Below are 18,334 nucleotides of genomic sequence, written 5' to 3'. Positions count from 1 at the left end.
ATAATTTACAATACAATACAAATAATTAATAATATTTTAGAAGAATTAAAAGAAAAAGAAACCGAGAAGCCCATTCGATAAGCTTCACATTAAAAAAATTAGCAGCATTTAGTGGAAACAAGGTTTTTCCTACCCAACAAGCACAAGAAATAGAACCGTGTTAAAGAAGACAAACAAACAATATGTTTTCCCAGTATTCTGCTTTTAAATTCTCCGGTCTATGACACATTTTAACCCCGTCGTGACTGACGGGTCAAATTTAAGTTCTGTGGGGACCATGACTCTCAATTAGATCAACGACCTACCGAATAGGTAGATATTGTGAAGAGCTTTTGATTGAACCTTGACCTTGATTCTTTGACCTATTTTCGACTTAAGATACATCGGCAAGATTAGGATACATCCACACAAACAATATATATTACGCCGTTTGAAAAAAGTTAAGGGGAGTATACACAAATGACTAAACTTCCCCTAATTCTGAGATGTATTGTTATGTTTGTGTTTCTTATGATTTCGATTCTAAATAAAGAAATAAAATAGGACAATGTTATTCTAGTACTTACCCAATTGGTTTTAGCACGAAAGAATGTCCGATAGCGGAAAGTGTTTAATCAAGTGTGCCGGAAATTATAAATCAGATTGGTCCCTAAAGTAGACTCGTTTTCAAGGCTGCGTCTAAACTGAACTGCGTCTATGATTGTCAAAAGGACGGTCGATCGATAAATGTGATTAACTTTTTTCATGCTCGGTATAGGTGGACGAGTGTTGTGTCGGAGGGTGAATGTCCTACCCTCATACCTTCCTTGTGTTGAGCTGTAAGTCATAAAGTGTGGTACGAATGATCTCTGTCACATGACAATTAAAAATCCTACCCCAAATGTGTGTAATTTTTGTTGACGTCAGCATTTTTGTTAAAATTCCTATTTTTGACGTTATTTGCTTAAAAATATTCAAATTAAATTTAATATTTATTCAGGCGCCAGTTGGAAAAAAAGCACTTTAATGAGATATAGCTTTTTTAGTGCATTTTTAATTGAAAGATATAGTTTTTTAACTACTTTAGTTCAAAATAGCTAATTTTACAGGGCGCGAAACCCACCAAAACCTAAAAAACAGCATAAGTTTAAGAATCACATAAACATCGGGCTAACCGTTCTAATGTTATTAACGAAGGTCTGCTAGATAGCACAATTTCTCCTCTCCTTTTTCAGCATGAATAAGGTTTCAGAATACTACGCACACTTAATCATAACATAACAATTTATCCATTGTCTTTTGTAAATTTTTACAGCCTTAAAATTATGGCTGTTATTAAATTCATCTCAAAAGTTTTCTTTTCGGCAGTATGTGTGAATGTTTACGTGGTAGGAGACAACACAGTATTTAGGCAGAAGTCTTCCAAGAAAAATGGTAAACGAAAGTAGTCGAACCGCTTGACGTCAAGGATTTTCTTTAAGTGTAAAGCCGCCGCTAGAACAAAAGCAATAATCTTTGTTACTGCCACTGTGATATTACATCATACGCCAGTGGTTGTCACATAAAAGAGAAGAGGTAATAGCGGTTTCTCTTCTCCGTCACAAAAGATAATTAACCTTAGCTTAATAACAAGAAAATCTGAAACGTTAGGAAGTTGCGAGACGTCAATCACTTTCAAAAGAAACGGTCACCAAGACAACAACGACATTAATTAACTTACCGAAACCGTTTCATTACCGACTTCTGAACGTATTCATGCTTCAATCATGACAGTTAAAAAACCTCATTATTTTAAAACCCTTACAAAACAAGACATTGAGAACGGAAAATGTCCGTCGTACATTGAAGCCATCTTAAGTTCTTATATAATTTATAAGGTAAAAAAGTAAAATAAGAAATCCCTTTCTGAATTTAAAAACCAAACATTTTTTCGCGGTTTTAATTAAATTCTGTCAACATCTACTTTCAAAAAAAATAATCCTCTGCAGCCAGGTCATAACACACTGATACCGAAACAAGTACAAGAAAATTTTTAGATCCTAAAAATGTTTTCTGCAATAAAAGAGAATTGAGCCATGAGGGCCCATATCATACGAAACCTAGGTTACTCCATTTTATTACTTACTTTCTAACCGGATGGCCTAGAGGCCACTACAAGAGTGCAAATGTTTCTTCTGCAGACATCATGGCACGGCTTTTATCAATTTAGTTCCAAGAACCATGGCATGAACAGAAAGTTTTAACTATTTTTTCGCTTCCCTAGGCGGATATTAGCGATAGTATAGATTTCAAGTGCTAACCGTAAATTTTATTTCTGATCATATTCAAGCATGGAGACAAAAGAAATTAGGTAGGTGACACGCTGCTAGCTAGTTTGTTCATGTGTTTTGGTTTGTTTGAAATTCTGTTATTTTTTTTTTTTAATTTTTATGCAGCTAATTTTTTGTTGATGGCTGTAATCTTTTATTCCATGTTGCCTATCTTATCTACCTAAACATTAACTATCGGATCTGAAAAAACTAAATATTTGTTTGCTCAAAGGCATACATTGATGTTTAACCACGTTTTTCATGGAAAAAATAACATTTAGAACCCTGTTTTTACTCACTCGCTTATTCTGAAATGCGCGCGATGTGATAAAATGTGTGCAAAGCGAAATTGAATCTGCACAAATTTTAGACTGTGCAAAAAGAGATAATTAAAAGACAAAACAAAATGTACAAGTCATTCATTTTTCTCGAAAACAGGGATATAAACACAGCTATAGTTTAGTGTATCTTTTATTACAACAAACGTGATCAAGCAACCTCGTCACCAGGGCTTCTTGTATCGCCGTTTGGATGTCAGAAAAGATACGGGGTTGGTGACTTAGACTAAAGTATGATTTCGATTGGCTCCTAAGCTGAACATAGCAGGCAAACAAGTGGATAGCATAGTTTAAAAGTAAGGACAACAGTTGAACTTAAAAATACGGAAACTAATGAATGGAACAAGTCTGAAAAAGAATACACGGTAACTCCCGATAACTCGAACCTTCAAGGAATCGAGTAAAATAGTTCGACGAAAGTTGGAGGCTCCTGTTAAGTCGAACTTAGTCTAAAATGAGTTTGTAGTTTGAGTTAACCGGAATTTTTTATAAGGAGGAATTTTAACGAAATTTTAAGGGACCCAAGAAAATGGCTCGAGATAGATGGTAATGAAAGTTCGAGTTATCCGGTGTTTAAGTTATCGAGAGTAGGTAACTCTATAACTTGAATTTTCCGTGTAACTAAGAAAATCGTGTGATTTTTCTTTTTTGTTTACTGATACGCCCTGGAAATAAGATTTTGTCAACAGGCAATTCGTATTTCGAACAGTTTGAAAGTTTAACAAGTTATCAGAGGGTTCGAATTATCAGGATTATGTTGTAACTGTTTGTAACCACACGTCATTTGATAACCCCCGTCCACTACTGGCCACTTCTAAAATAAAGGCCCCTAAAAACTTGAGCCGCAGCCTTAGAGCTTTTTTGTTTTTGTACGGGGAATTTCAAACACCTGGGGACGAGGTTGAGTTAGCTAGAAAAGTGACCGCCATTAATAACCTAATTAAATTTTTAACCTGAATTTTTGCAAGACAACATCATGTTCTGAATCGTCAAAAATAATTTTTCATATTATTAATATTAATAATAAATTCATGATGATTCATATTTTTGATTTTGATATCATGCATGCTAGATTAAGGCGTTTACTTTAACAATTGCGAGATGCAGCTGTTTCGCCATATCGTGTGGCCCTTCTGAATTGAAAAGAAAAAGTAAAATAAATAGAAGTAAAACAGATGTCACACACCCCATTGGCCCCCACACATTGTGATCGAGTACTTTCACCATTGTTTTCTAAGTAACTCGCCGAAAAAATATCATCTTTGATTCTTGGCTCTCTATATAATAGAATGGTCTTGACTATCAAGGGGATTCCCGAATTTGCTCAAACATTTTTCACACGGGCAAGCGAGATTAGTCCTATTTATTGGTTTACAAATGGCGGGTTGATCAAAGGAAAATTTGTGAAAACAACAATGCATCCGTAAGCTGCTGTACTTTTTTAACGCCGGCTATGGCGGTGTGGAACTATGGTGAGTCAAGAGGTGTTTTGACTCCATTGGGTGTTTTTAACTTGGGATTTTTTTGAAAAGCTGCAGCTGTTATGTTCATACGACAATTTTTGAACGTTGAGTGTGTAGCCAACAGTAAAAGAAATTTAGAATTCTTAATTGTTTTCGTGCGGCTTTAACTCCGACTCGGGTAAGTGATAATGCTTTTAGTAGTTTCATTTGGCTATCTAGCTCTCCTTATATTTTAAAAAGTTTATCAAAACAGAATGTGTTCTCAAATTTATTTTTCACACAGCATCAACATGTCCTTTTTGTCTTAAATTGGAACTAGCTAACTATAGCTCTACACCTTTGTTTATGAATGTTTACATTTTCCCGTTAGCCCTTTTGGCTTTAACAATTGCAAGACAGGCAAAATTTTGCAGGCGCAAGGTGAAGTAAGGTCCTTATTTTCGCACGAAGTTATCATTACTACTTTATATGAATATATAGGTCAATTGCAAGTTATCCATCTAGCTACACTCAATAATAGTTTAAAGCCTCAACAGTGTTTCTGTGTAGAAGGAAGTGGGCTGAAAAAGACCTTTCTTTAGCAAGCTCTGCATCTTTCTGCCTGTCACACGGTTATTAGAGTTAGAGAAGGGCATATTGCGGAAAATGTAAACATTCAAAAAGGTTTACGGATGTGTGCTGCGAATGTTTATTCTATTTGTGCGCCTTTCCCAGCCAAAAAAGAACAATCACATAATATGAATTGGCTATTAACTATAACTTTATTTTAAGAAAAAATAATTAAATAGAGCTGGGATTGATTTTTGGTAACCATCAACCTCTCTTTTTAAGTTTTAGTTGTTTATTTTCATTATTTATTTATAGTTGTCTAGTAGAGCGCGGGCCCTAATTGGGTCTGCGTAGCCCAAAAAGAGCATTAAATACTCTAGGACTCTCCATCTAAGCCATGGGCCCTCCTGAAAATAATAGACAGGGTATATCTCTAGATATTTGTGAGGCTAGCCATGTAAAATATGCACATCTATCTATCTATTTCCACATTTGTTGTTTATATATTATGTAGGCAGCGTAATAATTCGCCGACTCCATGAAAAAACATATTTAACCTCATATATCCATATCATCAACGTATCGGTCATTTCAAACTTTTATTATCGTAGCGCTATCTGTCGCAGACCGTTCAGGGGGTATGACAAGAAGAAAAAATATTTGTTAGTGGACAAATAAGCTAGATCCAACATGCTTTGTTGCTTTCTGATGACTAGCAAAAATATTTTAAAAATTGAAATATTCATTAGAAAACATTCTCAAATCATTGGACTTACAGAAAAAGTATAACATTATAATCAATTACCTGAGATAACAATAGATATAAAAAATGACCACCGTTGTGCTTGACTTGAAAATCACAAAAAAGGTGTAGCTGGGTGAACTTACCACCAAATATTTGAAGGTATGATTGTATTTTAGTGCAGTTGTTTGTTTGGTTGGCAGATGTTTTAATTACATAAATTTATGGTTTTATACACTATTTATGAAGACAAATCTGTAAGTATTGCTTGAAAACAGGGGAAGTGATCAAACAAATTTTTTTTGAAATATCCCAGTCCCATGATTTGCAAGACCTATTGGAATTATTTCTTAAGCTTATGATTAAAGTAGCTGTAGCATATATTAGCCAACTTGCCCTTGATGTAGCTGATAAATGGTTCAAACTTTGCTTATTTCTTAAGAAGTAGACATGACTTTTGAAATTGTTAAAGAGAATTAAAATGCAGGATCTGGAGTAGAAGACACGTGTCAATTAAATTACAAATCAATATTGTTATGTAGATCCTAGACTTAATCCTAAAGGGTATCATGTAATAGGCACACAATGTTAGTAAAGGGATATCAATAAATGTGAATGGTAATATAGAAATTTGTGTAACAGGTGTTGGTGTATGCTGGATGCCTAGCTGTTTATAAAATTTAGTAGGGTGTGAGTATGCCTTAGGTGAAAAAACAGGACTAAATAGGAAACATTTATACTAGTTTATAGATTTTCTTAGGATTATAACATACAGCACGGAGATTAAGTTTCTTGGCTTACCATATATGTTCTTTACCACAAGCTGCATGAATGCCAGCATATAAGTTAATTTTTCTAGATTCCTTGATTAGTGGTCTGTTATTTATATTAACTGCTCTGGTGTATGCGCACACATTTTTATTGCACGCGCCACAAAATTTAACATGTCACACGACAGTCTAGAGAGAACCTACCCTGTCAATATGAGATCTTTCATTGATTGGATAAATCCCACACAATCATCTGAAAAACCACTCTATTGATTCACCAATAAAATAATCACAAATTGTGTATATTTTTTATGAAACATTTGTTTAAGTAAGCTGCTGGGAAAAAGCGCAATTCACTTATTGCATACATAAGTTAAGGGTATGCATATATGCACAATAGTAGAAACAGCCAGACCACAAGGAAAACGGTTCTTTGTACTTTGTTATAAGAAAGATATACAATATTTTTTTATTCAGCATAGTTTTCTGTTTAATTAGATTCCTTACTTCATATTTATTTTTTAGATTGTGTACAATGGAGAACTCGCGATTGCGTGGACGGAAAAGGTACTGCTGCTACTATTGCAACACTTATTTCTATCAAGTAGATTCATGGCAACGACATAATCGAAAACACACTGGTGTGGAGATTGAATGCGATGACTGCGGTGAGATGTGTTCAGACCATTTTGAGTTAAAGGCTCACCAACAACTATGCGACGCTTATCGCGTATATTCCGAAGACGCGTTTGTTCAGACGCCTTCGGAAGCTCTTCTGCCTTCAAGCAGAAACAACTCTTCCAGCGGAAGAGCTAATGAAAATACCAGTGTTCATGAAACCCCTGATAGTACCTCCAAACAAGAATCTCTTCCAGATGACGAGAACTCTACGGAAGGCAACGCGATAGAGACAGTTGAAAGAAGGTCAGTTGACATTGAAAAGAGTGGAGAAAAAGACGATATTGCAGAAACAGAACGAGACTTGTCTAAATCATCAGAACTAGATTATCTAATCGGGGAAGACCAAGGCCAGAATATTGCGCAAGAAGAAGGGGACGCTGAAACTGAAGCCCTAATTGGAATTGATCAGAATGAAGTGAGTCAAATGAAAGAAAACGATGTTAAACAATCTGCATCTAACGTTGGTGTAGATACACAGATAGTCATTAAAGTTGACAGCGCTTTGAATGCTGTGAAACAGAATCATATGCCGAGTAGCAGTGGAAAGGAAAATATTGAAATTCCAACTTTTTATAGTCGACCCTCTCCTCTTGGAGCTTCGATGTCTTCAACGCAAGCAATGAGTATAGACAGCTCTGACATGAACAAAAAATACCAGCCTTATTTTTGCAAGAATTGTGGAGCCAGATTTACGAGAAAAGATTCAGTTACTAGACATTTAAAGAAAGGAACATGCAGCGGGAAATCTGCTATTGTTTGCAACATCTGTGGCAAAGTGTTCTCAGAAATGTTTGAATTGCAAGGTCATTTTAAAATGGAACATAAGAACATTGCCTTCACCCCTTCTATTGTACATCGTTCCATTCTTCCAAGAATTGAGAATCATGAACAATCGATATATAGCCATTACCCTACTCATTATGTAGTGAACGAACAGCATATAGCTCGTGTTTCACGGCCCTTTATTCCCCCGGAACAAACATACCGACCTATGCCTCCAGGTCTTCAAACAATGTTTTATGGAAACCAACCAAGCTTTGTGCCGCCTCCTTCACATTCTTCTGCAACAGGACACTACCACGAACGTATGGTCCAACCCCGAGCAATGGAACTGAAGTATTCACCCACAGGTCACGTGCGAAAAGATGTTACGTTTGTTAACAATCCTGGAAAACTTATGGTTACCCGGGATAACGAAGTTAGCCGCAAAAGAGAATACTCCGATTCACAAACCAAAGTGATGTATGATGATTCAGAATCTTTACAAAAAAATAGAAAAATAGAGACGGGTTTTTCATCAAAACAGCTTTCTCCAAAATATAGAGAAAAGTTCTCACGTGGCAACGAGAGTATTAACCTTAGCGAGTATACGAACAATGCAATGAGTTCCAAGCAGTACTATGACAATAGATTTTTAAATCCTGAAGCATCTGCAGGCAAGGATGAGCCTCCTAGGGCTCACCAATGTAAAGTCTGTGGACTTGAATTTCCACGCTTTGAATATCTTTTAACGCATTTAAGGAAGCACAAGGAAAAAAATGAAGTTTCAGAGCCTGGGGACGATCATGACATAGACCAGCATATGCATCGGAATAAGGACGAATATCAGAGATCGAAAGTTTCAGTAAGCGATTCCAGTTCATCTGATGATAATGATCACACTTACCCAAAATACGTCACGTCGCAGATGAAAGGGAAAGAGAGCTATCAAACCTCGCTTGGACCCGCTACCATTCAAGTGCCTCAGAATGTATACGCACCTCCGGCATCGTCTTCAGAGCAGTACACGCAACAACGTGACTTAGCGTATCCTTTACAATCTAACCAAGTTATCTCAAACCCTCATTTAACTAGTGATACCGTAGAAGCCATTACTCCTGGTGTTGATGGCAAGTTTCGACCTTTTATATGTGAAAACTGCGGACAAAGATTTACAAGAAAGGATTCTCTTGTGCGGCATGCTAAAAAACAAACTTGTTTCGAGGAACTTGTTGATTTAAAATGTAAACACTGCGACAAAGCTTTTCGATATCATAAATGTTTGATGCAACACCAAGAGCTAGTGCATGGTATCCAACAAGAAGAGTGCAAGCCTGGGAATAGTGATGATGAGTTATCTGAATCAGATAGATCCGACAAAAATGATGTTGATGTGCCAAAAGAGAATAGGCACATTAAAGAAAAAAACGAAGATAAATTTCAAACCCATCAAAACAAAGACAAAGTTTTGACATCTTCCGATCATCCCCGCATTAAACCAGCTTCGCAATTTCATCCGTTTGTACGAGACAATCATTTTCCTTCTCAAGCAGTCCCATCAACGCACCATCTAGGTCCCAGCTCAAATCAAGTATTGTTGAAATCAGATGATATAACGAAAACACATCAGGGGAACGAAGCAAATACTCAAGATGCCCAGTATATTGGTTACTGTATGCTGCCACGCCCGTTCCAATGTGAATACTGTGGCGATCGATTCGCGCATCGTCACTCTCTAAAAAGACACGTCCGTCGTCATTTAGGTATTGGAATACCGTGCCACGACTGTGGGAAATTGTATCGGGATCAGTCCGAGTGGCGACGTCATCAACGCAGTATACATAACCGACATTACGAGAAATACGAGGTCCCTAGCCGAATGAGCTTTCGAGATGGGGTTGAACAGGGCTTGATCGGAGTAGTACCGAAACTGGAATACGATGCGCAGAACGAGCATGATGAGAGCGACAGCGAAAAAAGCGAGGATGACTTATCTATGGCTAAGATACGACCAAGTTATATAGAAGTAAAGAAACACCAGAGTGATCCGTTACCGAAAGTTTCTTCTTCGGATTGCCGTCCGAACAGTTCCGATTGTCACAAACCAGAAAATGAAGTGAATGAAGCGAACAAGTCAAGTGACACATCTAGTGTTGTGGCGAAGGAAGAAAAGCTAAAATCGTTCAATTTCAAAGCTCATTCAGCTATCGATAAAGACTCTCGTAAAAGTCTGTTAGATCTATATTTATGTTCACCAAATAGTGGCGACGAAGGTGGAGAAGGGGAAAGAAATAATAATCATAAGTAGCACGGATTATTGCGGATAAAACTTTATATTTTGTAAATACGTAATGTATGTAGCTCGATTATATTATAGATATATAAAGATATATTATTTTGCTAATTTTATAATAGTTTAAGTATTTTATTTACCGAGACATTTTTTTTTTTGAGAACGAGAAGGTATTTAGTGTGATAGTAGCCGTGTACAAGGCTCAGTAAAAAACTTACAAGTTTGTCTTATAGTGCAATTTAAAATTTTAATATGGTAATTTTTTCAGACAGAATATACGTTTTACTTATAAGAAATATTTTATAACCAACACGAGACTCTAGGAGGGCGAAAGAAAAAAAGACAGATATTATTTCTCAAAAATATCTTGTTCTGAATGTCATATAAGTTTTACACGAAAAATGAAACGTCACAAGTAGATACTCGACGAATAACAATTAAGCGACAGTGTAAAGGGTAGTTTCCACTGCCACAATTATTTTACGCATTATCGTACAATTTGTTGTAGTAACTGGTGTACAATTCCGTGCAATTATATACAAGAAGGATATAAATAGTTTACACTTTTTGTTTTGATAATGCTTAAATGCGCAAGAATACAAAAGAGATGTTCAATTCTTTTAACATTGATTCTATAGGAACCTGCTACTAGTTTTCAAATTGGACTGATTTGATTTAAAAAAATTTGACCTTCAAAGTCATAATATATTGTACATCGTGGTTACATCTGTACAATATCTTGTACAAGAATATACAATTTTATACAATTAATTGTAGCAGTGGAAATTACCCTTTAAAGAGAGAAGTTAAGCAACTTCGCTAACATTTTGTGTTGCCTATAAAAAAAAGCATACATCAAGTGAAAAAAAAACAGTCGTATATTTATACGGATTATTATATTATGTAATTTAATTTTTTTATTGCAATTTCTCCGTCGTGCTATTAAAAATCTCAGTTTGTTATATCAGAGAGACAATTAGAAGACTGTGTCCGAGGTTGTTTCTAATTATTTGTTCGTGTTGTTATTTTTTGTATTTTATGTAAACTTCAAGTTAATTGTACATCTTATTTGTCTACTATATATAAATGTTTATTCTATATTCAGTATTTATCCTTTTTTAAGTATATTTTATTTGTACCCATGATGCAATGCGATTATTAGGCTTGCAACATATTATGTAATGATAATTTATTTGACTAAATTATGCAAACATCAGCACTTTATTATATTTCCGTATAACGAATTTTAATTGCTTTTATCAAAATCTCAGAATTATACCTAAGGGGGGGCAAATTATTTTCCGAAAAAATTTCGCGAAACATTCATTCGCGGAAGTTATTTCTACGGATTTATTCCGCAAAAATTATAAAATTCGCATTCGCGGTCATTTTCAAAAAACATCTACCGGAATTTTTTTTCTTCGTACTTTAATTTTTTGTAGCCGTTGAGGTTTTCGTTGTTCATTTGAATATATATTTATTTCTGAAAGTTATGTTCGACAAAATATTAGTTTTGTTTCTACAAAAATTATTGAAGTTTCAGCATCCCCGGAATTAAGTATTTCCGCAAAATTTTGGTACTATAGTCATTCGCATAAATATACTCCGAAAAACGAAAAACATTTTCGGATCATTCGTCCACAGAAATAAGTTCCGCACAAATTTTCCTGCAAATGATTTGCTCCCTTAGGTACTATTATATCGTAAGTCTCCCAATTTCGTATTTGTCAGTACAATCTTTAAAAAAACGGACTCGTTGCTTCTACTTTTTATGTAATAATTTATGGAAGTATATTTAAGTTTGGAAATAAGACGTTATGTTGAATGTAATCAACCTTGATGACTTAAAAATATTATTGTTGTTAAAATCGTTGATCCTGACAACGTCACACTCACAACGTCACACACACACAACGTCACACATGACGTTATTTTCCATTGCATGTTAACTGTTGTGATGTGACACTTCATCCCCTGTATTTTAGTACATCGAGGGCAGTACATTTCACGTAAATTTCGCGTGTTTTCAATGCGATTAAGTCGGGATTTTTCTAAGATTTCTTTCATTTTTCTGATATTTCAGGAAAACGTGAAGAATTTTGGGTGTAAACGTTCAATCAAAAATATTAATTTTTTTACAAAATATTGCAAGTATGAAATTACAAATCTGTTTTAAAAGAATCACATTTTTTGACTTTCGTACTATCAATATGCCTGTATCAAATTTACGTGGATAATCAAGGTTTCAATAAAATATCTATGCGAGCCGAAAAATAGAAAAAGAAATAAGTTAAATGTCATCAAGTTCAGACGAAATCTTTTTTGAAATTGTAAAGAATGTCAGAGAAACAAGGGTATAATGGAGTGGAGACCCTGGAGAAAATTTTACAGATTATAATTATGCTCGGGGAAAAATCGCCAGATTGGCGAAAACTTACTATTGTCTATAGAAACTGGTTAGTAATTAGAGTATTTAAAGGACATAGCTAGGTTGAACTTTCTTGAGAAGTTGTAGGTATAAGAAAGGATGCGGAAATATCGCATGCATGTAAGAAGTAAGATTTTTTATTTATTTTCGTAAAATCAGTGAAATGAAGAAACCCAGAAATTTCCTCCTACAAATATTACTTACCTGAGGAAACAAAACTGTTTCGTCGTTGTTTGGCAAATTTTGGTAGAGCCTCTTAACAAACATATGAACTACCCACTTTAAATTATTTTAAATTTAACCGTTTCTATTTTTTTTGTCTGAAAACGGGCGTTAAATAGAGACTGGGCGTTTATTCCGATACCTCTCTACAAACAGGCACTTTACTTGGGAACGGATAAAATCACTGTCAAACTATATGCAGAGGACAACTCATGTGGACCTTATTTCAAACTCCCAGTTTGCATTATCCTCAGAACTGATCTCTTTATAACAGACACGCCCAATAATGGGTCGTATAAATGATTCTGGTCATAGGTTTGTCTGTATTTTTTAGTTTTTTTCTAAATAAAAGATTTGCAATGTATTGCCTTATTGCAATACATTGCAAATAGCTCTGTTTTCTCGCAAAACCAGCTTCCCTCTATAAATATTGTGGTCAGTACCATACTCTAATTAAAACACGACGGGGATTAAAAACCGTTCGAGTAATAAAGTGTTCGCGTAATAGAAAGTTAATTTATTTTGTGCAATTTTTGCATATATGGCTATTCAGTACGGTTCATAAAGTACACTATACCATACTTTGCATGACTTAAACAATGCTTCTCGATACACGAAGTGTGAACAATTGTGTCGATCGACTGCTGACATTCGAATCATGTAAGACCCCTGTCACATGTCACAAAGATAACATTGTTTCAATACGCGCCACAATTGTGTTGTTCAATTGTCATTGTAATATTTCATAATGCTCGACTTATAGAAAGAAAATGCACTATGTGAAAAAAACAATTGTTCGAATTAAGATGGTATTCGAGTTACGGAGATTAGAATAATAGGAGAGTAACATATGAATGAGGATTTATTTTCACTGTAAAGAAGAACCGTTCGGGTTAAGAAGAAGTTCGAGTAATAGAAATTAGAGTTAAAGAGTCTACTGAATCGATTAATTTTTGTAGAGATTTGACTTCATGTTTTTCTTTTGAGAAATACCATTTTGTGTCACCGTTAACTTGTTTGAAACAAAATTTATGAAATAACTTCCGAATTCATGTTTAGAAGAAACAAAAATTCGCATACAAAATTTTCCTAAAATTTGTTGTTCTCTTCTTCTTATCATAAAACTTGTTTTTGAAAAAAAATTAGGCGCGAATAATTAAAACGTTTTAACGAAATAGACAACGCAATGTTAATTGTCCGTAACTTTGACCGCGTACTTACTTATAACAAAGAAAACTGCATCGAGAAAACTAACTACCCATGACTTTTATATAAGAGTTTAAATTAAACGAAAGCTTCCGTAAAACCACGAAATGGAGGCAAAATAAATTATAAATCCCATTCGTGTTTCCATAGCACTACTTTTTCCTCGCGCACAAACAGACAGGATAAGGTTATTTATATAGAGATCAGAAATGCTAAATAAAAAAATATTTTCTGTTACCGGCCATAATACCGAACATACTTCTTTAATTGTGACTTTGACGCACTTCAACAGTGGAAATGTGAATGTAATTTTCGAGGTAAAGAAAGTGTACCTTCCCTAATACTTTCTCATAAGCACGTTAAATGCCCCCTTTATGCTGATTACTTGCCTTTCTTCACATTTCAAATGTACAAAAAGTACTGGGGACGAACTTGTAACTTTCGATAACTCTGATTTCTGTTTATTAGCAAATCCCATTTTCGACCCTAGGCTCTTTAAAATTATAACTTAGGTTTATCTCAGAGAGCTCTGGGAATGAGAATGATTAATTACCAGTATTGAGTTCGTTAACTGTGAACATATTATTGATTATCTACGATCCATAAGATAGTATTGTATTACGTTATTAATATTCTGAGTAAACTATTGTTTAAGAGCGGACATAGTCAATAGAGAAAATCTTATTTTTAAAACGCGGCATTGTGCTGCTAGTATTAAGTTATAAGTAATAAAAAAAGATTAAGAAGGATAATTTTGTGTAATGGAATTCCCATCAGTTCAAAAGATTCACAAACGCCAAGAAAGGATTGTGGATCCGTTTTCAGGCAGTCAAAATATGGGAACAGTTTTGCCATCTTTGGCAGATTTTTTAAAGATAACCAACCTTACTCATTACAGCAGCAAGTTAAAGAAGTTAAAATGCGCAGAAACGGAAGATTTACAGGATCTCTCTGTGCGAGTTGGATTTTTACATGTAGAAGAGCAGAGGGTGAGAAGATATCTTGATTATTTTCATCGAAAAGTACTGACACAAGCAGAATCAAAAAGACAACCTGTTTCTCTGGATAATTTCTTTATTCTTTCCAAACTCCAACACGTCACTAAGCAAATAAAAAAACTTGGAGTGGTGGAATTCGATGATCTGCCGTGGATAAATTACTCGGACTTAGCAACAATGTTGCCAAAAAAAGTCGAACTATTTCGTTTTAAGAGATACATTGAAAAAGTCCACAAAGCACCCGAGGCTGGAGTTGTCGAGTCATGCTCTCAAGCAGCTGTTGTGAATTTATCAGCTTTTACAACAGAAGCGAAAATAAAGAAACATAAAGGTACATTTGAAAGACTAGGAGTGGTCGAAGTTGATGACTTATTTTCAATTACTCGATCTGATTTACCGAAGTTGACACAAGTGGAGTATGACCGATTTGTTAGATACAAGAGCAAATATAAAGGTAAGTATTTACTTATAATATTAAAATTCCTTGCTATGCTACCATTGATTCTAGTTCGATAAATAGGTCTATTAAAAGAAGTCATACGTTGTGATTCGGAATATTTGCGTCACGCGTTTAAGTTGATTTAATATTCTCCTAGAAGGTAGTACAACAAATCAGACATCTTCTGCGGACAATGTTGATTCTCCAATTGCACCACAGCTTCCTGCTGGCATTGCACCGAAATCTCCTGCTGGCTTTGCATCACAATCTCCCGTTAGCGTTGGACCTCCTGTACAACCTGGTGCGCCGTTCGACAATCCGAACAATGCAGGATATTGTTCAACTTCAGATAATCAATTTCCAGGACAACAATTGGTAAACATTAATATGCCCGTTTATCAAAACAATATTCAGCCAGTTTTTCCACCACGTGATCAGCCTTACTTTCACCAGCCATACAGTTTGGACAGCATGTATCAACAACCCAATCCGGGAGCGCCTCCAACATTAGCTCCAAAGCCTGAAAGACATGGCAGCTTGGATAGTAGCATGAGTTTCTCACAACCTCCCTACAACCCTTCATATCAACCGACTGCACCATGGCCGAACTGACGCTCTGTGTTACATACATTTCAGGTGAAAATACTGTAGGCAAGAGTTTATTCGAACAATAAGCAAGAAAAACAAAAATAATTTTAGACATTCTTAGAATATCTTTGTTATTATTGTAAAAGTTTATTGAGCACGTTTTGGCTCTGTGTTTTACTGAAATTTTGGTCTACCTCGTGGTTTATCCTAAGAGAAGAAAATTCACGTTGATTATTAATTGCCAAAGCCACGTCTTTCAAGAAGAATATATAAGTTAATTTCGAAAATTGCAATATTTTTCTTTATTTGTGAAAATAAGTTTCTAATGTGTATATTAAAAAGTAAATCACTTATATCGAGTGATTCTAAACAAAAAAAGAAAAGAAAAGTAATAATCAGATTTATGATTCACAACATTCATTAAAAAAAGTAATCATTTTTTAGGAAGGGTGGTGGGTAGAGGCAATTGCTCACTTTTTCCTAGAAGAATGCGCGCCGCCCAACTAGATTGTCATTTTATAATTTTATCCCCCTTCCCCCATACAAATCCTAACTTATATTCATTTCGCTCGATTATGTAATAAAATGCCACCTCTGATGGGCGTCTTGTATGAAACGCTTCCTTTAGAGGGACATTTATTTAAATCAAATTGCAAAATGTTGAATTTAACCGAAAAGATCATCAGAAAGTTTATTTAAAATGATTGAAATATGATTGTTGTTGTACCCAGCTGTACGATGACGATAGTAATGATGATGATGCATAATAATGAGGAATAATTATGTGTTTATAAACCATTAAATTATAAAAGTTTATTAAAAAACGCCTTCTCTTTTAAACGCCCACTGTCGTTAGACGCTCCTGCTGATAAAAAGAAAAAACGCCGAAGAATCTGGGTTTGAGGGGTTGTATTTATCTTGTCTCTCAGTCCGTTGTTGTTCGTTGTCCGTTCTTAAATACAGTTTTTTTCCGTTTTGAAGATTTCTATCCTCTTCTTTAGGTATAATTTGTAATGTTTTTTATGAATTGATAACTGTTGAACGTAGTAGAAACATAATTCATCTAAACTATGTTGAATCCGTTTATTGTTACAAGTAGAGGTGCTGAGCTAAAAGGCCCAGCAAGTCTTTGCTTTGGACAGTGCAGCCTTCTCAGCTATAGCTAGATAAACAGGTTGGTAACTTTTACGGGCTAGTTACACGTATACAATATTCTTTATTATTATATATCGTTCTGTCTATGAGCTGCAAGTAGGAGCCAGACCTGCAGAAATTTGCCAACTCTCCCCATTTCCACAAGAGACTTAAAAAAGTACTTTTTTCAGAGTAGGTAAAAACAAAGTCCCCCACCTCCCCCAGGGAGTCAGTTAAATAAATTCTTGAACCCCCTGTTTTATGGAACCTTGAGTTGGAAAGTATATATAGCTATACCCTGCTAGTAATCTCAACTAAAACAGCTGAATTCCTGATTCTCCCACTTACTCACATCTTTTTCTCAATCTTTTAGACAGAATCCAAACCAGTTTAAAATAATAATCTACCTTGCATAAGTAATATTTTGCTCCTTTCGGACAACATAATTGGCCCCATAATTTGCTTAACATTAAATCAACATGATGGACATGATGCAACAAAAAAGATATTAAAAACATAGCTAAGATGCTTAGTTCATTGACACCATAGCTTAGTGGTTATAACTCTCGCGCTTTTGCAAGAGACCAGGGTTCGATTTACCAGTGATTTAATATGTGCAAGTAAATGTTACCATTGCCCCGAGTTAATCCAAGCCATGTAGCCGTTGGATGTATGTTTCAAGGAGTTGTCTGGTAGAACAGACCCTAATACCTCAAATGAGCATTAAAAACTCTAGGACTCCCCATCTAAGCCATGCCCCCTCCTGCTGGAGATAATAGAGACAAGGTATATCCCTTGATATTTGTGAGGCTAGTCATGTAAAATATGTATATTTTATCTATCTCTCTCAACCTGGATGTTCTTTAACTTTGTAAGACATTTTCTAAAAGTGTATATGGATCAGACCCCTGTTTTAGACATTTTTTTAGAAAATTAAAAAAAAAATTTATCCAGATCTCTGTCAATCTATCAATTTACTTTTTCAGCTCCCAATATAAGTTATCATTAAAAGTGTCTTTATTAATCTTAGCCTCAATGTAAGAAACATAATGTTTGTTATTTTTATGTATATATATATATGAAAAAATGCAAAAAGAAATTAAAAAGTGTTATGTTACCGCAACTAATAGCAGTAGAAAGTAAGGGGGTTACTGACACGGAAGTTTTGAATATTAACTTTTCTTTCATGTCTCAATACGTAAATCACAAAAATGCCAAACACTGAGAAACAAGAAACTTATGTACACAAAACTTGACAAATATATATATACGCTATATGTATCACACAATAAACAAAAACAAACTGAACATATAAAAGTATATATACAAAAAACGCAAATAGGGAGAATCATTGATCTCTTACAGAGTTTTAGGCCTATAGTCGTGCTCAATGTGGAAACATAAGTTTTCAATGTTTATGATAAAATATGTAACAA

The 18,334-nt window shown here is 34.9% G+C and overlaps 2 protein-coding genes across 4 annotated transcripts; both read left to right on the top strand.

Annotated features, from left to right (window-relative positions):
• The first annotated feature begins 3,936 nt into the window (after positions 1 to 3,936).
• LOC130654551 (uncharacterized) lies at positions 3,937 to 11,734 on the top strand. 2 transcript variants are annotated; one of them, XM_057457163.1, is made up of 2 exons: positions 3,937 to 4,098; positions 6,676 to 11,734. In XM_057457163.1, exon 2 carries the CDS (start codon positions 6,686 to 6,688, stop codon positions 9,896 to 9,898), a length of 3,213 nt encoding a protein of 1,070 aa, XP_057313146.1. In that variant the 5' UTR covers positions 3,937 to 4,098; positions 6,676 to 6,685; the 3' UTR covers positions 9,899 to 11,734. The 2 variants fall into 2 exon arrangements, with proteins under 2 accessions (XP_057313146.1, XP_057313145.1); XM_057457162.1 differs by having other exon boundaries at positions 3,939 to 4,267.
• Positions 11,735 to 14,313: 2,579 nt separating this feature from the next.
• LOC130654027 (uncharacterized) lies at positions 14,314 to 15,957 on the top strand. Of its 2 annotated transcripts, none has more exons than XM_057456534.1 (2): positions 14,314 to 15,191; positions 15,337 to 15,957. In XM_057456534.1, exons 1-2 carry the CDS (start codon positions 14,501 to 14,503, stop codon positions 15,786 to 15,788), a joined length of 1,143 nt encoding a protein of 380 aa, XP_057312517.1. In that variant the 5' UTR covers positions 14,314 to 14,500; the 3' UTR covers positions 15,789 to 15,957. The 2 variants fall into 2 exon arrangements, with proteins under 2 accessions (XP_057312517.1, XP_057312516.1); XM_057456533.1 differs by having other exon boundaries at positions 14,335 to 15,191; positions 15,334 to 15,957.
• Positions 15,958 to 18,334: the final 2,377 nt, after the last annotated feature.

Source organism: Hydractinia symbiolongicarpus, chromosome 8 (assembly GCF_029227915.1).
Source record: "Hydractinia symbiolongicarpus strain clone_291-10 chromosome 8, HSymV2.1, whole genome shotgun sequence".
Taxonomy (NCBI): Eukaryota; Metazoa; Cnidaria; class Hydrozoa; order Anthoathecata; family Hydractiniidae; genus Hydractinia; species Hydractinia symbiolongicarpus.
This window is presented reverse-complemented; position numbering and strand designations above follow the sequence as displayed.

Excerpts from the sequence above, each read along its gene's own strand:
- LOC130654551 (XM_057457163.1), top strand. The coding sequence starts at position 6,686 with ATGGAGAACTCGCGATTGCGTGGACGGAAAAGGTACTGCTGCTACTAT.
- LOC130654027 (XM_057456533.1), top strand. The coding sequence starts at position 14,501 with ATGGAATTCCCATCAGTTCAAAAGATTCACAAACGCCAAGAAAGGATT. Across the intron at positions 15,192-15,333 it reads ATACAAGAGCAAATATAAAG|AAGGTAGTACAACAAATCAG; the intron begins GTAAGTATTTAC and ends ATATTCTCCTAG.